Source organism: Falco rusticolus, chromosome Z (assembly GCF_015220075.1).
Source record: "Falco rusticolus isolate bFalRus1 chromosome Z, bFalRus1.pri, whole genome shotgun sequence".
NCBI lineage: Eukaryota > Metazoa > Chordata > Aves > Falconiformes > Falconidae > Falco > Falco rusticolus.
In genome coordinates, this window is record NC_051210.1 from 61953681 (window position 1) to 61980302 (window position 26622).

The 26622-nt window shown below is 36.9% G+C and overlaps 1 protein-coding gene across 2 annotated transcripts in view; it reads right to left on the reverse strand.

Annotated features, from left to right (window-relative positions):
* Positions 1-4673: 4673 nt before the first annotated feature.
* The window catches only part of RNF180 (ring finger protein 180), a 72655-nt gene continuing 50706 nt past the window's right edge, over positions 4674-26622 (reverse strand). The window contains exons 5-6 of one of the 2 annotated variants that reach the window (XM_037374112.1): positions 26146-26271; positions 4674-7911 (exon numbers count right to left, since the gene is read on the reverse strand). In XM_037374112.1, the coding sequence (XP_037230009.1) occupies positions 7712-7911; positions 26146-26271 (326 nt within the window). In that variant the 3' untranslated portion in view covers positions 4674-7711. Of the gene's footprint in view, positions 7915-26145; positions 26272-26622 lie in introns of both variants that reach the window. The other variant, XM_037374111.1, reaches the window with a different exon arrangement.

Sequence of the window (26622 nt, forward strand, 5' to 3'; positions counted from 1 at the left end):
ATTTTCACACTTTGATTGTAAGTCTAAGCAATATTTCTCGGGTAGCAACCTGATTATATAAAGTTAATACCCCCAAACCAGGGATTGTTTTAGGGAGATTGGGATTACATAGGATTCTTTAAAGTACTATTTTTCACTTTGCATTGAACAGGATGGCCATCTAGATTTTTGTCAATATCTGACATCCTTTATTTTGTTCAGGTGATGAGTGGATGTACATCAGATATCCCTTCTGCTCAGTCTGAATTTCATTCTCTGGCTCAGAAACAGTGGAGTACATTGCATGATTAGCATTACAATACTTTTTGTAAATGACAGGGTAAAAATGATTTTAAATAATTAAATTTTAATGCTTGTATCAGTATCAAATGATTTACCATGATCTTTTTATTGGTGGCATTTGCTTTTTCTGCTTCATCATCTTGTTTGAGGATAAAAGATTACATATGGAGTATATTTTAAGTGATTGCCTGATTACATTTTAATGCCTTACCAGAAATGTAGAAATATTTCAACTGAATGTTGAAACTGGTTGATGGAAAATGAAATGGATTATTATTAAGTTAAAATGATATCTAGTGAAAAGCCAGAATATAATTACTGCATTTTCTCATCTTGCAAACCAAACTGCAAATTTAAATAAGCCACCAATAATACACTATCATAGTTTATGTATCATTTGTATAACGTCAATCTAGAAATCATGGGAACAGTTTTATTTCACCTGTAAAGTAGTATTGAGATGTCAAGGGCATGAAGCTGAAAGAGTCTTTCCAAATCGATAAAGTAGAATGGACATTAAAAAATGTGGTTGGTTGAGAAGGCAGCATTGTTGATGGGTGCCAGAGGCGTATCTAGTTAGGATATGCTGTAGTACTGAAGTCTAGAACATTTTTGAAACTCAAAAACTACTTAGTTAAATTCATATGGGATACTGACTGCTGCTCAATATTAAAGGAAGTGCTAACAGGTATATTTGAAATTTCAAACAATCCTGTAGGGTCTTTTTCAGTAGTAACATTTTTCATTTCTCGTGAGCAATCCTGAATGAAGGAGCATGCTTTCCCACCCAAGGATGAATGTGTGAAGGTCTTATGCCTCTGAGAGCCCTTAGGAAACCAGGTCCAGGCAGGCTGAGCCAGGACCTCCAGGGCTTTCATTTTCACAGATATGATGAACAAATAGGTTCATAAGCTACTCTTCTGTTCTTGTTCTTATTTCCTATCAGCCTCAAATGAAGCTGAGGGAATAGTCAGCTGTTTTCTAGGCAGTGGGCAGTAGACTAGCTTTGTGCTGTTTTAACACCAACCTTCCTTTTTCTAGGCCAGGCTGAAAGGGATCCAGTACTTGTCACTGCTACCCAGTGCAGCTATCCACTACCTCCCTGGCGGTGGCAGCTTTGCTGTCTTTTGCTCATCTGCTACTTTACACCTTCATGGCTGGTTCCTTCCAAGAACCAACCATGCTCTATCTCCTGGAATACTTTATAGAGAACTTCTATACAGGGACCTTGAAGTCACTTTGAAGTGATCTTGGTGTTTTGTTTATATTTAATGCTACAAAGTGTTCTGTGCACTTCTCTGGCAGGGTATAGATTTTCCTTCCGTGTAGGTTTGCCACAATTTTCTTTAAAGGCTACAAAATAAATTAGGTCACTGATTCAGAATTTCGGGGGTAGGGTGGGGTGGGGTGTATGTCAAGCCTCAGCACATCAACTGATTGAAATGGAAGAGCAGCCCCAAAGGGCAAAAAGTGATGAAAAATAATAGCACATCATCTTGTCTGCTTTGGGTAGAGTTCAGCAGTCACAGGTCAAGCAAAAGACCTTAAGAAAACTGGCAATATTTGGGAATGTTTTAGTGAAGAAGAAAAGGAAAATCAATGTCTGCCATCAGATGCCCTGGGTAACTTCCAAGGAGTTGCACGGGACACTTGTGCATTAGAGGACAAAATTTGATCCTGAAATGCCCATGGAGACTGTGTATCTGAGTATGTGGAGTGCCCTGCATTCAGAGGGCAAGGAAAGCCATTTGGTCTCCTACGTAACTCTGTACTGCTGAGAGCCTTTCCTTGCGAAACAAGACCTAGTGCTTTTTGTTTTAGAGTGTCAATCTGCTGACTTGCCCACAAGCATTCCTCAGATCAGATTTGTCAGTTTATTCAGCACATTTTCTCCAGATCTGTCTGTAACAAAGTAATGGAATTACAACATGGAATTACACATACCTTCAGTCTTTCAGGAACATTATTTTTTTAAAAAAGAAGAAATCACTCTGTAAAAATGTAGTCAACCAAACAGTGATATGTCCTAAATTACACACTACATTTTATGGTTAAACTTCCACAGCATAAGACTGGAAAGTACTTTCAAATAGGATAACATTTTAATGCTTTACTGGAAATGTAGAAATATTTCAGCCGAAGAAAATGTTTGATGGAAAATGAAATAGATTATTATTAAGTTATTTTTAATTTGACTTATTTTTAACTAAGTTATTTTATTAAGTTAATTTTGACAGTGTGTATTTTTCAGGGTTACATCACAGCAACAAAGAAATCCTAACATGTCTAAGACACTGGAGGTTTAGTTTACTTTCCATCATAGGGTAATCAAGCGTAAGTAAATATGAAATTTGAACGTGCTTGTGCCACAAGAAATTCTGAAAACTAATTTCAGAAATTTGATCAGAATATGTTCTACAGCAATGGAAAAAGACTGTAAGACAAAAATCCAGTTGCAGATATGTATGAGAAAGTAGGTATTTACAATGACGGCTCCAGTTGATTGTGCTGGGATCTGGATCACTGCTGAAATCCACCATAAAGAGGTGTATTTAAGGTTTATCAGGCTTTGGCTCCCAGCATGAGAAATCCTGAAGAACCTGTTTTGGAGAAAGGTGATTTTCAGTTCTGCATCAGGTGCCTTTAGAAGGAAGGCCAAACTGAGGCAATGTACTGCCTTGTGTTATTAAGGGAAACCATGATGTTCTACTTGGAATTTTCTGATTTATTTGCCCATTACTGAAGGATCCACTTTTTCTGTTTCCAGCCTGGTTAAGTCTTCTGTGATGACTGCACAGAATCACTCATAAGAGAGATACTCCAGTCCTTTAATCATCTTGGTGGCCCTTTGCTGGACTTTCTTTAGTAGCTCTGCATCTTTGTTGTACAGAGGAGTCCAGAACTGGACATAGCACTCCAAGTGCTGCCTCAACAGTGCTGAGTAGACTGGAAGGAACATCTCCCTTGACCTGCTGGTCCCACTCTGCCTAATGCATCCCAGAATACCAGTAGCTGTCTTAAAGCAAGGGTGCACTGCTGGCTCATATTCAGCTTGGTGCCCATCAGGTTCTTTTCTACAGTCCTGCTTTCCAGCTGGGTGACTTGCAGCACATACTGGGGCATCCATTTCTAGAGCCTGTCCAGGTCCCATTGGATGGCAACATGAGCCTCTGATGTATCAGCCACTCCTTCCAGTTTTGTCTTCGGCAAGTTGCTGAGAGTATCCTCTGCTCCATCATCCACATCTTTAATGGAGATGATGTACATGACAGGACCCATTTTTGACCCCTGGGGTACATCACTAGTGACTTGCCTCCAGGCAGACTCTCTGCCACTGATTAAAACCCTCTGAGCTTAGCTATTCAGTTTTAAATCCACCTCGCTGTCTGCTATTACTGTCTTAGCACTTTTTGATAAATAAAGAGTATCTCTAAGGTTGCTCCACATCTAGCCCAGAGCAATCCAGAGTATTTTGCCTCCTTTCTCCTAGCATCCTCCTGGGTGTGGGTCTAAACACCAGCAGAATGCTCCCAGTGTCCTACCTTCACCTTTTCCATCTGCCTGTGACTCCCATTGTACAGACCTGGAATTCCCCAGAAGGGACTGGGCATCCTCTGTTATGAAGTGGTCAGGATTGCCAAGGACAACAGATGATTAAAATATATCCACAAAAGCCACACTACACACCATCGAGACAATTACTTGTCACATGATAGCTACAATAGCTACCTTCCTCCTAGAAGTTCATGTTATCAGCACTTCTTTTCTCTAAAAATGACAAAAGAAACCTAGCTTCTTCACCATCCTTTTCCATCCAATATCAGTAACTGTGCTAATGCTGTTGTTAACGTACAGCAAATATTTCAGGTGTGTATGCAGGGTACTGGTAAAAGCTTAACTTAGATCTCAGTTTCTGTGGTCAGGTACACAGCTGTGAAACAATCCACTGTGCTTCACAGCAGCTACTCCCTGTGCAGCTACTGCTTGGGATTTTTTTTTTTTTAATTGTGTGAGAGAAGCAAGATGACTGGGCCTTGGGCAGGTAGGAGAGCTACAAACATACCCACTGCTAGGCAAGAAAGTTCTGAGTGTGCACAAAACCCCTTTGCCTGTCACAGCCAAGCTTAGCCTTTTCCTGGGCTTCTGTTGCCTGCAACAGTTAATCGGTACTGACGAACGGCACCAGCACCAGCACTTCATTATCAGAATGTGTTAAGATCCCGACCTTGCCCCAAGACTTCTGATAAAAGCTGACCATTTCCTGGCAAGTACTGAAACAAATAAAAGGCTGCTAGTATGAGAAGAGTTAATCACAGTAGTAAAAAAGTCAACAGACCCTAGCTGTACCCCAAGCAGAAACAGAATAGATAGGATAATAAACAAGACACTGATTGAAAAAAATATTAAAATTTAATTCCACCAAGCAAAATCTAGTGAAATGACTGTAAAATATTACAAACAACTCAAACTTTATTGCAAACATTTTAATACTATTGTAGATAAGAAAGACAAGCTTGCAGAACAGGATCAATTTAACCACAGAATTGCTTATAAAGAACCTGCTCTTGCTCCCACATATATCAACTGTATTTTACAGACAGGCTTGAAGGAAAACCAAATTTGGGCATTTGAATTGTTATTGTATTTTTACAAAAGTATGTATCTCAAAAAAAGCAATAAAGGAAAAAAAAATACCTCCACTCTATGCCTTTTAAGTGTTTCCCTATGAAGGATGTCTCTCAGAGCTGCAACAGTCTTCATTATGTACATTTATAATCTTTTAAAACTAATTGTCCCCTGGAATTAATAACAACCAATACAAAATTAAACAATATAGCCCAAGAAACAGTTTATTGTTTAGGCCTTGATAAAAGGCAGTTACATAGTTAGAAATACTGTACAAAATTGTCACTTCTACTAGATTTAGGAAAATGCAGCCATCCTCAGTCATCAATTCTTGCTGTAAATGTACAAAAAGGGCCAATATTACATTGGATTTTTTTACTCTCCTTTGTTGTCTTTTTCAGAATAAAACCATGGTAACATGCTATTAAAAATTATGTAAGTAACTTTTTCTTATATTATTAGTTAGTACCTATACTACATTTCTTATGTTTCCATATATTTTGGAATATTTACTCAAGGATATTGCTTTATCAGATATCCTGGTTAAATAATTTTAAATTACATTATTACTGGAACTTCAGACTATGTCAGCTAAGTTAAAGTCATTTTTCATGACATCTTTTTATTTCAGTATTTTCTGAGATCAAAAGGTAGAAGCAATTTTGGCTTAACAAGTGCATCAGTCCCTTTCTTTGCTGAGACGGAGCAGTAAATTAATAAGATTAGAGAGAAAGTCAAAAATTGCAGTTAGAATCCCAGTCCTCACACAGATGTGAAAAACGTTTTGAATAATTGATAATATTTGAGGACACAAACCTACACATTTGCATGTAGCAAGACATGAGCCTATGACCTAAAACCCCTAATAAAGAGGGAAATTCACCAAGTGCTTTACTACAGTGTTAAAGCTTTTAAAACATTATACCTAATGCCACCAGTAATAGAGGCAATCACTTTTAGGTAGAGACAAAGTAACTAGGTGTACTGTAATTACAGAAAATGCATTTCTGTCACAACCATGAAAATGTGGTGATGGTGAATTTCAATTATTATACCTTCTTAGATTTGTATATATTAAAAAAGATGGCAAAAGTTACTTAGTCCAATTAGTGTAGCTAGACTTGTACATTTTAATTTTGCACATATATTCTCAAAGAGATAATTTTATGCAGCCTGTAAGAAAACTAAATATTAGTAGCCAATATACTGCTCTTTTTCAGATTAAGTGAAAGTTTCTGGTGCTGATCCCTTTATAGCCTACAAAAGACTGACCATGCTGGCTCAGCTTCAGTAAATAACTGTAAGCACATGCTTAATAAAACTCCTGAATTCCTTCTATTTCATCACATTTGGCAGATGGTACCTTCCACAACACATTTCTCCTTGTTCTCTGCTAGAACAGGGGAGTACACCACCTACTGAAAAACCACAGGTCTCCCACACAAATCCTGATACCAGAGGGACTACATACATACACTCAAATGCTTTTCTAGATGAAACCACAGCGTACTTGGCAGGTTCATGCCCTTAGAAATAAAAACTTCCTTATACCTTCCTGAAAAATAAGCCCCTGAACTACTTTGTACCATTCTTCAGCACCTGATTCTCACAATAGTTTCTAATACTCTTTTATAACATAATAGATGCTCTTTCACTTTCATTTGAAAATACTGTGTAAAGCAGCAAGTATGGAGTGATTGCTGAACTGGCTGCAGTTTGCTATTTACTCAGCAATCTATATACAGAATAACTATAAAGTGCTTTAGGATTGTTTCACATGAAAGGTGCAAATCAACATGTGAGGTCCCTGGAGACATAGTCCTGGTGAGCCCACACTTGAGAGTATCCTCAAATTGTTACAGCAATTTAATAAAGATACTGATTTCTTACACTGAAGAATGCTTCTTTCTCCAGTATTTAGTGGGCTTAGTGTCTCGTGGCACCAGAGGCAGCAGGCCCGCTGCTTGCCTTTCATTAGGTGTCTTGCTGGATCCAGACAGACTCATCTGGATGGGTAAAAAAAGGTACGGTGCTAGTCTGGGAATCCGCACAAAAATAGTCCCTTTAATGTGCAGAACTTGGGGTTGTTAGTTGATTCTTTATGATTGCCATTTGCTGAAAATATGAACTGTCAGCACACTGCAGTATTTCTCTTTTTGGTTAACAGGGTCAAAATTTCAGGCACTGAATACAGCACATCTCCAAAGTAGAATGCTGACAGGTCGATCAATTGTCAAAATTTTCCAGGATTTGGATTATACCACTGAAATAGCTCTCGCAAATGTCTATATAATGCATTGTGCAGCACTGCACTGCTTACAATCTCCTGTTCCCAAAAGATCTGACTATAAATGGGAAGCATCTTTACTGCTTTTATGTATGAGGAATTGAAGCGCCAATGAGTGAGTGAAGTGTGTTAACATAAGAGTCAAACCCCACAATGACTCTATGGATCATATTCTGTTGTAGTACATAGAACTCCCCTAAGAACAAGTACGATTCCATATTTCTACAGAGTAACTATTTCATACATTGGGGTAAATCCTGTTCCCACGAAAACCAAGGCAAAACTCCCACTGAATGAAGCATAATCTGGATTCACATTGTATGTGGAACCAAACCCAGGTACTTTGTCATACGTAGCAAAAGTATCAGACAGCCTCACAGCATTCTGGATGAAGTCTATTACAATTCTGAATGATAAAAATGCAATATCAAACAAACATTTTGCCTTATTCAGTTTTTTCTATTCACATTATTGTAGCTCGTGACTGCTGTTTTCCTTAACTGTGGTTACTACAGACTAAAAAGGGAAAAAGAAATAACAAAGAAAGCAGAACACAATAAATCCTATTACCCAGTTGACAGAGTAAATGTAGATTATCACCATGTCCATATCAAAACGCCATCCACGGCTATCATCCTCAAAGTCCATGTAGTCCATTCTGTGAGCAGCATGTGGGAAATGCCTCCTTGTTACAGTATTGGAGTGTCTTTGAAAACCTGCTGAAAAACAGATGAGGGATAAAAACCTTTATCAATGCAACAAAACTGAGTGGAAAAAAAAAAGAAAAAAATTCTTCCCCAAGTTATTTACATGACAAATGGAAGCAGGAAATCTCACACCTCACTACAGGTTTCCTCACTTTGTGGGACAAGCAGGTCTCTGTGGATTTGATTTTTAAAAATTTAAAAAGTAACTCTGTATTCCATGTCTGGAAAATAATACATTTGTTTGTTTGGATTTGGCACACTCTACTATAGTAAAGTAACACTAACTGCCTAGTTATCCAGGCCTACGGACACTTCTCATGCCTTCTTTTACTGAATTTGATTCAGTGATCTAGAAGTGAAAGGCTCTGTATATATACAGATATATAATATGTATATTATACTGTAGTTAATGTCTTGTGTAATTAATCTCTGGATTCCTCAGGTCTACTTATCTGAATTCTTCAGCAATCGAGACACACCCATATGTGTACACACATAGTTCAACAGCTCAAACACATTTGAACTCCTGTTGCTAGTATTTGATTTTTTTTTTAAAACACTCTTCTAAATAAATCCTACTTTCTTTAGTATTATGTATTAGTATTTAGTATATGATATATATCAGGTTAAAATTAATTTTTTTAATTATTGTTTGTATGTTGGCAGTACCTTTAAAATATACAGGCAGATACAAACACAGCCTTTTGAGTGGAAGTAGAAATACTGCAACTCCAAGAATGGCCTGAGTGTGGGGTCCTGCCAAAAAGTTTTTTCCTCTTCATTCCCCCCTGACTTCTCCATGTAGTAAGAGAAGGACTATCAGAGCATAGTTCTTGCACACGTGAGATTAGAGAAGTGTCTGTGCAGCTGCGTTAGACAGCAGGCTGTGGCGCAGGGAAGAGGCCAGAAGCTGCGCTGCAAAGGCTGGAGTCCTGTCCTATGCTGATAAAGGACAAGAAGGGAATGCAGTAGTACTGGTCTGGATTTTTGTTCCATTTTCAGGTAACTCTCAATCTTTATGATGCATTCTTTGATTTTGGAAAACAGGTCTTTGCTGAGCTGCCCAGACTCTTCTCTCTTGCATTGACACCATGGCTGTTGGAGTCTCAAGGTGGATAGGACGTGTCTCCTTCAGTGAGCACGACCACACACCAGTGTGTCTCAGTGGGCACTCCTCAGTTTTAATCTACTACGGCGTTGCCTTCTAGTCCAGCTTGATTAAGACTCCTTGAAGCTTCTCAGTCTTCTGGTTGCGACTAATATAAATAATTGTGTATAACTGGTGTTCACATGCCAGTAATTGTAATTTTAGCATTTTCAGACTTTATTAAAGATAACTGAGAAATGTGTTTTTTGAAAGTATCCTAATACAGGACTTTTCTAGAACTACAATATTTTTCCTTTTCAGTGGTGGCTATTGACTATTTCTTTGTTTTTCCTGAATTACTGTTTTGCTCAGAACTTTTATAGCACAATTGTTTCCATGCCTTTCAAATGAAAGTATTCTCTCTTTTTGGTATCCTTTTCAAAACAGTTAATCAGAGACTTTTTGGCTCTCAATTACACAGGCAAACGGGTCCTCCTGTATTCAGTTAATGACTGCTTTATTTAGAAATTTGACTAGACTACTGAGACACAGAAAATCTTCCTTTGGAGAATCACTCATGGTTAGACATCATGATATCTTTGCATTTCTTTTTTTTTTTCTTTTTTTCTTTTTTTCTTTTTTTTTTCTTTTTTCTTTTTTATTTTTTCACAACCATTTGTTTGTATATTTGTTTGTCATGTATAAATACTAAGTTGCTATATCTGTATACATCAGGATCTCTCTAACAATTTATCTTATTTTGGAGACTATGAAATCTTAATCTGGTCAAAAGAGTGATGAGGTTTTATGAATATTTTCAGTGACTCCAAGTGGGATAAGATTTGCCCCAAGCTAAATATGCTATACTGACTGCAGGGGAAAAAATAGGTAAAAAATTCCAGGTATTTACTTTTAAAGTTTTATTATAATACCACAAAATTTTATGCAAGTGCATGAGCTAAATATCTGCTTAAAGATCCTGAAGATCTGTTTAAAGCATGATATAGACCTCCTTGTTCTTTATGTTATGCTTTAGATTGTGTTAATTTAAAATGGCATTAATTTAAAATATTATCTTTGATTACTGGAAAACAACATCAGGAACAGAATTCTGAAAAATGTTCGTCTTCTTTAAATGTCTTTCTGCCAAGATGTAACTTGCTTGAAAAATGCTCATTTAACAACTTACTTCAATTTCAAACCTGTATTTTTCTTAATTTCTTTTCTAACACTTTCTAAACATTATTGTCAAATAGCAATATAGTTTTATGTTGCTTTTTAAATGTAATTTGCAAATGCAATTAGCAAATGTCATTAAATTTTATCAGTAATGCTGTATCATTCATTTTGCCTTTTACACATGAATTTTAGTGTACATTACCCTCTCTGGAGGGTCTTGGTCAAGACCGCTATCTGTGCTTTCTTTTTATTTATTTCTGTACCTAAAGTAAAAATAACACAAAACGCTAGAAGCTGGTCTTGGATCAACAAGGATCATCAGGGAATTATGCAAAAATGTAGCTACATTAGTTTTGGAATGGTAGCCCTCACCTTCTAGAGGATTTGGACAAGTAATAGTCTTGTTTTGTATGTCTGAGCAATGCACCTTAAGCAAACATGCATGGAGTTTATCACAGATTTGACTTTGTAATGTAATCATTCTACATTCAAAATGAGCAGTTTCAGTATAGAAAACTGGCTATTCTCTGACTGCTCTTGCTACAGAAAACCACAGAAAAATTGTTGGTGCTGTATTATATATTATGTATATAAAGATATGTATACAATTAGGAACTGGTTATTATACACCGTGTGTAATCCCTATGGCTTCTCTGAGTGCGAGTAAAGCTATTGAAAGTTGACAGCCAGTTATGTGGAATAGATTTCAATTCCGTTGCTGAAGTAGTCTCTTTTTCATCATTTGTAAATAAAATAAGCTTCAGCTGAAAATGTCAATAGTACAACTACTATGTAAACTGAATTCTATGACTTGACAGATGCTAATGAAGAAAAAGAACTTTTTCCCTGAAGTATATTACCAAATAAACTTGCGTATAGTACTGAAACCAAGAATTGGATTTAGAAACTCTGTATGATCGTGCACAAAGGTTGCTACACACTCTGTGACCCATACTGTGAGCATTGTCTTAAATTCTGCCATGAAAAATACCTTCAGATGTCTGTCTCTCCAGCTAGAATGGAAATAAGCCATGTCTCTGCATCTGATTCTAGCCACCTGCAGATAAATACTAAGAACTATAGAGTTCCTCAAAAACTGTACAGCAACATGGAGTAGGGGTTTAAATTATGAAACAGAAAAGATGAGGGAGCTTCAAATCACTTCTAATCTATTCACTCAATTTTTCAAAAGAAACCCTATCTTATTTGATCAATACAGTACTTACAAAATTTCTACACAGGCATGTATTTGTTAGAACATATATTTTATTCAACTGTTTTGTGCATGCCTGTTTTGCTATACTCTGAACAAGAACTTCCACTCAAATCACATGAATATGCATGCACAGTGCCACCAGAGTCCGGCAAACTGTTACTGGAAACCCTTTACTAGAAAACAAATATAATGTTTTGTGCAAATTGCACTTTTACACCCACCAAAGTGCGCAAATCAAAAAGAATTTTTGCTAGAGCATCAATAGGCACATCTGTTGCACATGTCCCTGCTGAAGTTTTGCAACCTTTTGTTCAGGTACTGGCAATGCTGAAAATAAGACTACAAACAATTCTAAATATTCTTCCCATTTTACAAATCGACTGACCTCATTTTGCTATGACTAAATAATATAAGACAGAAGATGAAAAATCTGTACTCTAAAAATGCGCCCAAATGAATAATATGCTAGCTATAATAACCGTGTACATTAGAAGTGCTCTTGTAAAATTAGCTTACCTAAGAACAAGTGTTCTTAGGTAATCAGATGTACCAAGGTCATTTTGATGCAGTCTCTTCTGATTATGAGCTGCAGCAGATAAAGCTACAGAAAGCGTGTAAGAAAAAAGGCAAGTGCAGACTGACATCTTCCTATATATGCCCCTGCAGCAACCAGTAGCTTAGGACCCCAATGCTATGGAAGCTGTAATCAGAACAATGCATTAAAACAGCACGGATAGGATTTTCTTTCCTTATATGTGTCTCTGCGTACTTTTGAACCAGATCTCATATGCCCTCCACTTACTGCTCTTCATGTCCCCCGTGGAGCTGTTCTAAAGCAAATAAATCAATTTCCTTTCAGGCGAAACTAAACCAGAAGATGAGCTCCAAGAATCTGATGTGTTCCAGTAATATGCCTGAACCACAAACTGGCACTCAGCCCTGTTATTGGAAGTAAGTTGCTCCGTTCCCTAAAATGCAAATGTGGACACCTGACCCTTAGCACCAATTGTTGTGCTCTATCTATTGTGGCTGATATAACTGCTAATGCAAGAATACCTCTGAGATACGGCAAACAATCTTTCCTAAAACATCTTTATGACATTCATAATTTTACAGACCTCTTGTATCTGTCTTCTGTTATATCCTTTACAAACAAAAAACTTGTAAATTCCCTTTGTATGGAAAAGCTTCCATACTTCTGATCTTCCCTTCCACATTATGCTTCATCCTGACTTACCCTTCTTTGTGATGATGTCATCTAAAATTATACGCAAAACTGGAGATATGGGATCACCACAAATCTAGATAATGACATAACGTTTTCCATTTTATTATGATCCTAATCATTCCTGCTTACCTTCTGGTGATGGCTGTGCATTGAATGTGTTCAGAAAACTAATCAAAGTATTGCCCACATCTCTTTTCTTAAGTGACAATAGCTAATTTACAGCTCATCATAGTGAATATTATGTATTATGGAGATTGCACAGCCTCTGTGGGCAACTGCTCCACCACTTGTCTGTCCCCACACAGTGAAAGTGTTTTTCTTACTTGCAGTCTGAACCTCTCATGCCTGTTATTGCTCATCCTCCTGCCACGCACCACTGTGAACAGCTGGTCTGTCCTCTTGGTGGTCTCCTTATAGGTATGGTAAAGGCTGCCTGGTGATCCTCTCCAAAGCCTACCCTCCTCCAGACTGAACAAGCCAGTTCCCTCAGCCTCTCCTCACAGGTCAAGTGCTCCAGGTGCCTGAGCATCCTAATGTCCCTCTGCTAAACCTGCTCCAATTTACTGCCTTCTTTCCTGTATTGAGGTGGGGCAAAATTGCAGTTATTTCAGATGTGGTCTGCTGAGTAGCGGGGGAGACAAACTTCCCTCATTTACTGCTGTTCATACATCACGCTCCTGTTCATAAAGCCCAGGATGCTGTTGGCCTTCTTTGCTGCCAGGGCACACTGCCAGCTCATAAGCAGCTTGCTCTCCATCAGGACCCCCAGGTCCTTTACAGAGAGCTGCTCCCCAGGCTTTCAGTGCCTAACCTGTCTCACAGCCAGGGGCTCTTCCTTCCCAGGTGCAAGACTCAGCATTTGTCCTTGTTGAATTTCACAAGGTTCTTTTCAGCACATTTCTGCAGTTTGTCTAGGTCTCTCTGAACAGCAGCCCTGCTGCTGAGTCTATCAACTTGTCCATCAATTTATTGCCCTCTGCAGACCTCATATGAGTGCATTCTGTTCCCTCCTCGAGGTCACTGACCAAGAGAACTGTTAGATATTGAGTCCTTATTTACTATCATCAGTGAATTGAATAATTTAGTATGATTAATAAGGGACTTAATCTGCTGGAGCACCTGCTTTAGTGTTTCAGCCCATTTCTCCAGCCTGTCTTGGTCTCTCTGAATGGCAGCCCCACCACTGAATCTACCAACTGGTCCTGCAATTTCTTGTCATATGCAGACCTGATGATAGTGTGGAGAAATGGGCCAGAATTTCCCAGCATTCTGTACTTTTTTCAAGGACAGAGTGTTTCTACACTGCTTTCACAAACAAGGTATCATCCCAAACTTCTTGCATAAACACCAGCCTTCTCCCATATGCACAACATGCACATCACATTCTAGTTATGCTAATATAATAGCTAGATTGCAAGATTTGCTATTTAAAATGAGCTATGAGACCTGTATTTCCAACAAAGCAAAAAGCGTATAGTACTAGAGAAGTTTATGAGGCACTTACCCTGTGTGAATGCCTGCCAGCACATACTATTGACTTCAGATCTTGTGTCCCACCCAAGCTCCAACTCAGTCTCAATCTCTCCGGCAAACTCAAATTCCCAAAGCAAGGCCATTCAACCCAACTAACATCCTGTCATATCCAAAGTTTTATCTTTTCTCCTCCTCCTGCATGAAAAGCTTGAACCTCCCTATCCTCCCATCTCAGATATTTCAGCTCCACACACTGATTTTATCAGAAGTCAAAATCTCTTTCTTTTCTAGAGAGAGCCCTCAAATTCCAAACTCCTCTTGTCCCAGGATGCACACCAGAATCTCCAGCTTTCCTACGTTAAAACTTCTTCCACCACCTTTCAAGGCCTTTCTCGCTGTCAAGTCCAATCATCTTCCCAAACCTCCCTCGCTATCCTACTCCTACCTTCCTCTCATTTCCTCTCTGCTCTCTTTGAACACTTCTCTGCTTTTGCCCTTCTGATTTCATCTGTGGGCTCTCATGAGCTGTCAGCACCTTATACCCATGTGTGACTAAATTTACATGATGGTCTAAACATCTCTGCATTCCTTTTCTAACCCCAAAATCCAAGTCCTCCTTTCTGCTAGCAGTTAGGCTTTAGAAAACCTGGATGTAAAATGTACTGAGACCGGACGTAATCCTTATCTGAAACCATTTTTATATTCACTGTGATGACTGTCTTGCTAGCTGTAGGACTTCTGCAGGGCTTTTGGTTTAAATGTTGAAATCTGCGACAGTCCCAAGAGGTAAATTCTGTTTAAGCTGTTAAGTTATTTGCACGTGCATAAAGTGCTATTTATTGAACTCACTGTGCATACAATACAGTTCTTCTGCACCTGAACAAATTAGCAGCATGCAGGCAATTTAGCAGGGGACACACAGTAATTGCTTTTCAAGATGCCGAAGAATGTTGCTTGCAAAGGGTCTAGAAAAGCAACTGATTACTGTGAAAATCTGAAAAAGCCATGTCCTGAAGCCTTTCATATAGGACACAAGATCTGATTGCATAAGGGGCACTCCTTTTTATAACAGTGGTTAGGAACCACTGTTCACTCCCGTTACAAATTACTTTTTGTTTTGTGACTTCCATAAGGCATTTGACATAAGAAAAAGAACATCACGCTACAGACTAAACTATGCGGAAATCCCAAAACGTGGTAGTGCCACTAACTGGCATACATTTATTTCATCTGTTGAAGCAAAAACCTTATAAAAGCCACAGCCCTACAGAATCAACTACCAGGCAAACGCTGCTTCTCACCCATCAGTATCAACATAACTATTGGCACTTATTTCTAAGAATCACCTCTACTCTCTTAAAAACTAATAAATCCTACATGGATCTGGGAAGTGAAAATACACAAATGAACCAGAAATCACTTAGCAATTAAAAGAAAAAAAAACCAAAACCAACCCAAAATAATCCATAGAAGTTCTTGTAGCAGTTACAGTTTTGACAAATATTTATTTCATATTGCTCTAACTTTCCATATTTTTTTCAAGATTCTAAATATGATCATCTATTCCTCTTTTCTGTAGGATTCTCTGACTTTTTCCACAGAGGTATGTAATCAAAATAAACCCAAGATTTAAGGTTATATACTACACATCAGTACATAAAAGCTGTACTTGAATTCAGCATTTCTTTGGACAATTTATTGTTAATCACTGCAATTATCACCTTTAAGGCCTTCAGGACAGAAAGGAGACAATTTCTCATTCAAGCCTTTTTCCTCTGTGAAATACTGTGAATTTTATTCATTCAAAATTACAAATATTTACACTTGACAAAAAGATCTGACGGTTTTAGTCTGTACAGGAAATGAGATTTTTTTCCATGAAAATACAGCTCATTGTATTTCAGGAAGAACTACTTCTAAATGAAGTTTTTTGCATGTTCCCACCATTTGTTTGAATTCTGAAACATAAATATAGTGCTGCTACCATAAATTAACAATAACATTCTGAATATTAAGTAAATAACCAAATAAAAATGTGTGAAAGCAGTTACCTCTTGCTATTTTGTAGGCTAATAATTCAGCTTTTACTGATTAAAACACAAACCATAAAGCTAGCTAATATATCAAAGAATCACGTTACTGAAAGAGAAAACAAGAGAAAGATTTAAAAATGAATGTCAAAATCCATAAATCAATGCACACATACACATTGTACATTATTTTGCATAGCTAGCATTGTTGCTTATTTATTAAATATGAAATCTATTTACCGACTTTATGAGAAATATTTAAAAACTACTGTGCCCAGCCTCTCTCATAAATTCAAAGCAAAACTAGAACAACTTGTGGGTTTGATTTTGGGCTGTTTATTTCCCTGGAAATAAATGAATCAAGAAGCAAGAGGACCATGGGAGGGCAGAATGAACTTAGAAAACATACTCTGTCCAAACATATGTGATTGTTCTATAAATATCAATACTCATAAAAAGAAGCTAATTGGCTAGTTTAAGTGCTGGGATGCATACTAGAACAGGAGTAATTAATCTCACATTTCACAATATAAAAGTCATTTGACTGTGGAAGCCATGAAGGAATTTTGATAGCCAGTCTGCAAGCAGATTTTTTTTTAAAGTAACTGAGTGAATTATTTCTTTGCTTTTTCTTTCTTTCCCTAAACCATAACATACTAAGTACCAAACAGGCAGGACATCATACAACAGTTTTTAAAAAATATTTATAGCAAAATCTACTCTCATACTTTCAAACCACTTTATTTCAGAATTCAATTACTGGTCATGAAATAAAAATAATATACAGTAATTGGAATTCACGTCCTTCTTTTTCAGGGTGCAAACTAGCTCTGTGAATAAATGAAATTTATTTGAATTTCAATGAATTATATTGACTATCAAATATATATTTGAAAGAAAACTGGCTTCTTTAACCGCCCTCCCCTTCACCACACCTGTTCTGACTGCAGTCCATATAGTCTTGATGACTGACAGCAAGAAATGAAGTTGCATGGTCTCCCTATGAGAGCATGTCATGGATCTAAATTCACAGTCTGCACACATTCAAAACCATCAAATGTCTTCTTTTAATTTTAAAGGTAGGTTTTCTACATGTATATTGATGACATATAGTTATGGTAATTTTCATACATTTGTCTTGAAGTAGGGATTTGTAATCAGTTTTGTTCACATTTGCATGTAGAAAAACTGTATCTTAACAGTGAATTTAACTTGTGGACAGCTTCACTCCTTGCCATGACAGTGCAGACAATGAAAAGCAGGGAATTTCAAACAGCAACATGATGTATTTAACTTTCCATGGTATGTGCACCAATAACCTATATAAAAAATTAATTTTTAAAAGTATGCAAAATATTCTGACTCTATGAACTTTCTTATTAATTTTTAATATATTTTCTATTTCTCTTCCACTCTCTCTTTACTAAATCTTTTACTCATCATGGTCTTGAACTCTATTCATTATCAGCACTCTCTTCTGTTGTTCCTACTTTTTATCACTGAACATTTCTAAAAATCATGTTACAAGTTTATGTTTTCTTTACATTTGTCATCTCCCCAGCTGATCACATACTATATTTCAGCTGTCAGCAACCCTTGCTAAATTATCATCATAACAGCCTTTAACCTTTTATGTCATATTACTATAATGGCATCACCTCCCTCTAGGTTCATTCTTCCCCAGAACTCCTCTCTAATTACTTACAACCCTTTAGGCTCCGGTTGTTAGGACTGCTACTGTATAAAATACATAAAATATGCTATTGATATTCATAGATAGGCTTAAAGGTAGCTCCAGATGAGTGAGTAAGTATAAAATAACATTAGAAAGGATTTCATACTGATGCTTGCCTCTAGTGTGAATGCTACTTGGCATACTGCTTAATTGTCTTTAGATGCTTATTTCTTGACTTGCACAATTGCTACATTTTGTTAAAGTCATTTAACAAAAACTTTGCAAAGTTTTGTTACACGTTGCTGTCCACAGTTCTTTCAGTGCTTAAGACTTTGATGTTTTAAGCCAACTTTACTGGAACACTGTAAGAACAGTAATGCAAATACTTTCGTTAAAATAAATTAATGAATTGGCTCTACTTGTCTTAAGACAGGGTCAGTCTGACAGCCAAGGTCAGAGGGAATACACGAGGTAGGCATGCCAGTGCCTCACCACACCCCTCTGTAAGACAAGGCCATGTATATCTACACAAAGCATTTAAGTTTATTTGCAGATCTAGCTGTCTGACAACATGCCTCCCTTAATTGCTCCAGAAAAACGGGTGAATGACCTATCTTGGACCCATACTACTGTCTTTGAACAAATTCATATTCATCTTTAGCTAATGTCAACCCCCAAAATTCCTACTTCCCATCTGAGCAAACAAAATATATATTAAATCCTCCAGAGAATGAAAAACACAAAGCACAAGAACACATCTTGAGAAAGCTGGCACAGTTTTTCTGAACAGAAAGTTTTCTGGTGCTGACAATACTTAAACAGTTTTTTGGAAGCTGCTGAAAAGCACTCATATATGTTAAAAAAAAATGCACCAAGGAAAGTTACTTGAAGAGTTCTCAAGAAGTAAGCTATTTAAAATCTAAAAAATATATTTATGAACTGTTAAAAAAATCCTTTAATCCCTCATTAAAACTGTAATGGTTATCTCTGACTTTTTCTGACACCATTTCAAACATCCATCTTTATCTATTCAGCTAAGATATTAATCAAAAGTCTCCTCACCTTAGTCTGCTGTTTGCTCATCTCTTGCTTCTTTGAGAAGGTATGCTTAATCTGGCTCTGAAAACTACAATCACCTTTTCTTTCTTATTATTCTCACATGTCACCTTAAGTTCTCTCATGATTCTTTTGTCCTTCACCAAATCAAAATTTAAAGTTTTGTTTTCACTTTTAGGGGTCTCCAAAACTTTGCCTTGCCCCAAAAATGTTGCCTCACTTTTTATAATTATGCTACGCAAGTACACATTCCTTCAGAAATCTTAGGAGTTTTCTACCCAGTAAGTGATCTAGGATCAAACTTAACCCATGCTCATGTCCAGATTTTGGAATGGTGTGGATCTATCTGTGTCACTGGTACAGATGTACAAAACAGAAATCACAGGCATGTTAGGTAGCAGAGACAATGTACATGTTCATCCTACTTTCTTCTCTATTAACTCATTGATAGTGATGAAGCCAATGGTATCTCTACAATCTATTCCCAGCCAAAAATTCTTTGTTTTCTTACAGTAAATGGGATTTCTATGAGGCATCAAACCAAAAGATTGAATACCAGGCAAACTTAACTTTCAAGGCAAGATATGTTTACAACAGCTGAGTTGAGACTCTTAGCGGGCTACTTCAGTACAAACTGCTCTCCTATGCAGCGCATTTTGCCAAGAGGACTGGGGGAGTGTGCTGGGGAAGCATGTCTGACACAGTCTTTACTAAACATAATCAGTTCACAGCCCATTAGGAATATAACCAATTTTGCTGGTCATTACTCAGTGGCCGCAATCTTTCTGCTATTCTGTTTGGCGTAGCTGGCAAGGATCATTCCCGACTTTCACCAAAATGCACAGGAAGATACATGCTAATTCCTGCCAGTGATGAAGATGGAAGGCATTTTTGCTTCCACTTGTTCACAGAGACCTGTCATAACCTGAGCTAGTTTCAGCAGGATCTTACAGAAAACACAAAATTTAAGACCAAGAGATATATTATGCTTTAAACAGATTCTGTGACGAACCACTTCAAAAAGCTACTAATTCAAAGTTTACCTAGGCTGGTTTAACTTGGATTACATATTGCTCTCCATTGTCTTTATAGAGGTCAAATAATAAATATTTATACAATCTTATTTGATTGTCATCAAATTGTAGGATATCTCATAAGAACAGGGATACTAAGAGTAGGCTGAAGGTCTTCTTCCTACCATATCATTCCTCCACTGACAAAGCCAAACAATGAGGAATTCGTGAATGGCAAGGAAAGAACTTAAGAAAAGGGCAAGCATATTGCAGTATTTTCGTGGTATTCTCTCAGGTCCCAGGACTTGCAGTTCATGGATCTCTACAGGCAAACGTGTTATCTTTGAGTTAAATACACTTTACTCCATTTTTCTTCCAAAAATCTGCCATTATTTGAAACCATGCTCTGGGGTAATTATAATTTTATTTAATGTCCTTTAGCAGGACATTATGAGACAGCGAATAACAGCAGCCCATTCACTTCTGTCATGCCTCCCATGATTTTAATTACCTCTATCATCCTCCTTCTTTAGTCATTTCCTGTTTTGGCTGAAGCGTCCTAGTCTGTTTACACATTCCTCATCAGGAAGTAATTTAAAACTGATGATTTTATTTATCTTCTTTGCACCCTTCCAGTTTACTACCTCCTTCTGTGATGAAAGGAGAATGATTTAAACATTGCTGAGGATCACTCAGCACCATGACAGTCTTCTGTCACTGCTTGCTCTTTGCTTTCATTTTTATATCCCCAATATTTCAGTACTGTAAGCAAATGTTATCACCTACATTTCTGTGACAAATATGCTGGATAGTACAAACTGTACCATATACCCATATGGACCAGACTGCTAATGTCCCTCCGGTGAGAAAAAATGAATTATTTATTTCCATCCTTTGTTTGTATCTTTCAAACAGCTATTAATGGATGAGAGGATGTTCCCTCTTATCCTTAACACAGCTGTTTTTCAAGCATCTTCAGAAAAAAAACGTTCTTAAAAGACTTTTGGAATTTGCAGTCTGCAGGGTGAAAGATGCAATACCTCTAACTGCCCTACAAGTTCATTTGTGTCCCTCCAGTGAAGCTGTGGGACCATGGCTGCCTTAGAGGTCTAAAATGATTTTGGTTTGTCTTACTGGCCAGTGTGAACACTTTGTTCACCAAGCAGAAGTAAATATGCCAATCTAACATTCATTCAGGGACATATCAAGAAATACACAGGGAAAAGCTTCAATGTGCTTGTTGACCATGGTTATTCTATCACAATCCTTGGTGTTGCATAATTATAGCTATCAATATTCCTAGTACAGCACTCTTATAGTATCATGGTTAAATGGAAACAAGCAATCCTGATGACACATACAGATTACCTAGAATTTAATTCCCTTCAATGCACTGATGAACCAATAGAAACAACTGAGTGGCCATGATTTCTGAGAGGTATATCACTCCCCTACACAGGCTAGCTCTGGATGCAGTTTTTAGGACTGGGAAAATGCTATGAAATATCTTTTCCAATGGGACTGTGGCTCTGAAGAAGTCTCTAAAGAACAGCCTCTGCAAAACAGATTAAAAGATAAAGGCGGCTATTGATAACTACACAATGCTTTGTACTAACACTGTTGGCAAAACAGCAGGGACAGAAAGTGGCAGGGCTAGCACGCTGAAGCTTAAGACATATCTGTAGCACCGACCTTTGTACCTTGAAGTTCCCCTTCTATATTATTTTATCTTTCAGATTCACTTCTGCTTGGTGAGGTGGAAAAATGAAGGCTTGAAGGCTACTCGCCATGGGACCCAAGTGGGACCTTGGAACCAAGAAACCAGTCTTGTGTTTCTTACCAGTGATGTAAGGACTTAGGGGCAAAGAAAATGGGTGCAAATGTTAGAGTCCAAGTTCTGACAAATCAGTAAAATGAAAAAGTTGCCATCAGTCCAGCTGACCTAAGACAAACTCAACCAGCAGTGCTTGGATTCTGTGTTTTCCGTCTTAGTGTACTATAGGCATAACAGATGCTCAAAGACAACACCTCCCAGTAACATGTGTCTCCTTGAGGCAGAAATTCACTTACTGTGAAGACTATAGACTGTAAATGCATCTTGAGAGAAATGTATGTGTGCAAATTAGCTTTTTGTGATTCCACAAGCAATACTGAAGAATCAGATGGATCCTGGCTTAAAAAGGAAAGCCTTTTGGTGAAGCAGCATTGCATGGTTCCACTACTGCAGTCATGAGTAGTACAACAAAGGAACAAACAACTTAAAACAAAGAAATAAGGAAATTAACTGGGGGGGGGGAGGGGGGGGGAAGTGCAATGAGGAAGGATGGAATAGTAAGACTTGGAAAAATTAGCTCAATATAAAGATTATTCTGAGAGACTTATTACTCTTTCTAGCTAATATCATTGCTGCACCTTCTATTTTCAGTTAACACCTATCTTGTTTCTCTTCTCAGCAGATCACCACATCAGAAACTTGAAAAACAGCATTACTTTTTTTCTTCTTTTTTAAACAGAAAAGTATGATATTAAAACCTAATTGAGGTAATTTTTCATAGTAAATTTTGACAGCTACTAACTTCCTTCCTTTGCCTATCTAACTGAAATCATGGTAACAAGAATATGGAATCAGGAAAGCAGATTTTAAAGTGTTACACCCTGATTTCAAAGACAGAGATACAAAAATGTATCGACAGATATTACTAAAAGCTTTCATAACATTTCTTTTTTTAAAAAAATAGGTAGGAGATTGCACACCCTTTTCTCTAGAGAATGATTACCTAAAAGGACATGGCAGATGTGACCCACTGAGGTGGTGGGAATTGCCACTAGTATTAGCAGGCATTGAAAACAGTTTCTTGTAATCCTTGACTGATGCAGAAGTCAATAGCTTTTTATTAAGTCACTAAACAGATGAGATCAGTAAAGAACCAGCACAGATTTCACTGGATGCAGCACTGGGGGAATGTTTTCTAGATTAAGCTTTTTTTTTAAAAAAAAACAGATAAAAAGAATTACTCTATTTCTAAATAGGCTTTTCCACTTCCAATTTACTCATCATATTTTAAATAATAAAGTTAGCATAAAAACAGTTGGAAGGATTTCCTATTAGCCTGGGAATAATTATATCTTGAAATAGTCACCAAGGGCTGTAACTCAGAGGTTTCATCACCCCCCTCCCCTCCATTCTGAATGCCCAGCTATGTACTTATCTTCAGGTGTAGCTACAACCTTTCTCTATAAGCAGTCAGTCAGCACCCTTTTACATTACCATCACTATCTTGATTACTCTATCTGGTCTCTTCAATGTACTTCTGTCTCAGATTTATGCAAACGCTTTTCAAATAATCCTTTTAGGACCAGTGCACTAAATGTCACAGTCTGATTTTTTATAATTCCTGCACTTGACTACACCACAGTCACTCAAATTAAGTATCGTTATTTTCAATTTAAATTATCTGTATCACTTCTTTTAGTCCACATTTTTGGTCTCAAATTACTTTTGGAGACTTACCCTTAATTTGTGAACTTTTTGTGACTGCGGTTAAAGAATGCAACTCCCATTTAATGGCATGCAAAGGCTACACTTACGAAGTTATTAAACTATAAATATATGGTAACAGGATCCAATTGAGCACATTTGCTATTTAACTGTCCTACTCAAACTACACTATTTAATTATTTTTAAGTCTATTTAGGGAAATCATTATTTGAGATGCTATTTCTATTGTGCAATTACATTTTTTAAAAGTTACCAACACTGAAAACAGTAACAAAAGTAATATCTTTGTTTAGCTCATTTCTCATTTTAGAGGAATATTTAAACCTAGCTTCTTAACTTTCATATATATTACAAATCTGAATGGTAAGAGAAGATCGGCTTTCATTCTTGAGTAGCGTTTTGCCATTAACCTATCCTTGACCAAATAGAGCATACCATATAGAAAGCAATGCCCTATGCAATATTTATGAAACAAATGGGAATTCTGTTAATAATTATAATTGGAAGAAAATGCAATGCATTATAAGGACAAGCTATTCTGGAGCAACTTGCATCTGCCCTGAAGCACAAAAGTGCTACAGTGCTGCAGTCTCTTACTTTTTGTACAAAACCTCAAAAGCTACAAAAGTTTGGCATTGTTTTTAGTGAGAAGATAGTTTTACGTTCCTCATGAATATCTCATATGAAAGAAAACTCAGATATTAATTACCAAATCTGGCTCAGTGAATCACTTCAGGCAAAAAAGGAAAAAGAGAAAATGTTTCATTTTATCTAGCAGTCCTACAACATTCAGAAAGTCTAAATTAGTTCAAACTTATAAATCAACTACATAATCTAGGCTTTTCAACAGCCATCTTTCTCTCCTTGCATCCCAATCTAATTCTGAGGTCTGATAAAATCAGACCTAGCATCTCTAATGAGTAGTTTACTGTTGAAAATTCAATGTTTTTATGTCCAGAGTATTAATATTGTGCAAGAAGTTTTGTCATATGGAAAACTGGAATCATATGAAGTTTGAAAAGAGCTACTAGACTCTCAGTGACCACTGAATCTGCTGGACATGAACTAGACAACGAAGCATATACATTTCTAACAGGGCCACAGAATTTCTTCCTTGACAATGCAGTATTGTCTTGCAAAGGGCCAGTTATTCTCATGTTCAAAGCTGCATGTTTTCATTGCTTTCTAAGCACTGTAATCATATCCTTTTTCACTCCAGTCACTCTACTCATGTATTTACTCTGTTCTTCCTAATCTTTGCACTTTGCTTCCTGCAATTCTAAAATGTTATTAGGCTGTTATCTTCCTAATTAAACAAAAATTAATCTAAGTACCATCTTTTCCTGTACACTCTCAGCGATATTGTTTTGCATTTGTGAAGGCATCTATTATAGTGTAAGAAGGCTGCTGCTGCCAGTATGCTCAGTCTTCTACACCTGTGAAGTCCCTGGGAGCCTCCTGAGGCACGGAACATAAACAAAGCTAGGAAAATCAAATATGGAACTTTAGATGTTGCCAAGCAAAACTTAGATGTAAGCCCAAAAATACCATCCAGGAAGAAAATACTATACACTTGCATTTTGAACTGACACAAACCGTGCAGGAGCTTTTAGTCAAATAAAAATTCAGAAGAGAGAGACAGGGCAGTGACACTTGTATTTAAGAAGGCAAAGACAAAGTTTCAGACAGCTATGTGGTTTGGTCACCTATTAATTAGATCAAATCGTGCTCCCACATGGTGTGGGACTTTTAGGCTATCCTTTGGAGACATGTAAATCCAGCATTCTGAATTACATTTGTGGAATGACATTCCCAGTTTTCAGGCAGCACGATACTGAAGCTGTATGACCTCTCCAGATCTTCCTTTTATTTTTAATTATTTATGTTTGTACAAAGCTCAGCGTGGTAGTTTTTCATACTTACAAAAGACACAATTCATATGACACTATGGAACATGTATGAACTATGTCATATACATACGGTAATGTATTACAGCAGACCAATAAGCTCTGCATCAATAACACTACATTAGTGGCTGATAGAGAAAAGAAATACTCATTGTTTTTCCTGCCAACAGCTTCCCCTCTGAATAATACCAAAGATGATCAATATTAATTAACTAATCAATTAATTAATTAATACCTCAAACATCTCAAGTTGCTAATTTTTCATAGGTAGGAGCATTTCAGTGTCAAATCATGACTTTGCATGACACAGTTTTAGAAGTGGAGTACCAGAATTTATCAACTTTTACTTGTAGAAAGGTCTGTGGAGACTCACAAAAGGAATATAAAAAGGATGTTCTGTTTTATTTTTTCCATATACTTTTAGAATCTATTTTGTTCTTAGAAACAGAAAAAATATATCTGCTAGCAAGACTCAGCACTACAGAAAGTAAGTATGTAGGTAAACATTGATGAAACCTGGTGAAGAAAGGTCACTAGACTGAAAACAGGGAAACATGGGTAAACAGTGAATCCTACATTTCAGTGATCCAACTTAAACATTTTCCAGTAATTTTCTTTATTCCATTATGCAGACACAATTTTTTCCAAACTGGAAGCTACATACAATTATCCTAATGGTGTGCACAAAATTAAAGATTTAAGAATAAATAAAAAGGTATACACACAGATAGTCTTTATATGAGTCACCCAGGAGAATTTAACTCAGCTCTACTTCAATATCCATCTCTGATTTTCTACGGCATGTGTTAGAGCTAGAGGTTCATGTTCAAATGTGATACTCAAGACTGAGTGAAGTTTAGGAAAAAATGAAAAAACTTACCTTCAAAAACTCTGAAGGCTTTCTTGCAGCTTGGTAAAGGCCATTTTGCAGAATTTGATTTTTGAAAATTTTCTTTTAACTTCAAATATTCCATAGGGAAAAAAGATTTAGTAGAGTTGTTCAGATCTACAGTGGGAAAGAATGTATACATCAATGCTGTAAATACAGCAATAATTTGGATACATTTTTACTACAAAATAAACATGCCTTATCTACTGTGTAATCCATTTTCTGATTATAACATCTTTTAAATTGTTTTAAAATCACATAAAACCAAGCGTTTCCAGATATAGCAAGAACAAGTCTTACACATCCTGTTATGATTCTGTTCCTCTGAAAAAAAGCATTAAGGAAAGATGATGTCAAATTCTAGCAAAATTAAGTATATAATAAAGCAGGCTATGTTTGCTCAGTTGATACTGTTTTTTAACACGATCACTCAGTAACAGTAATGCAAGGAGAGGTGGAGTCTAAAAA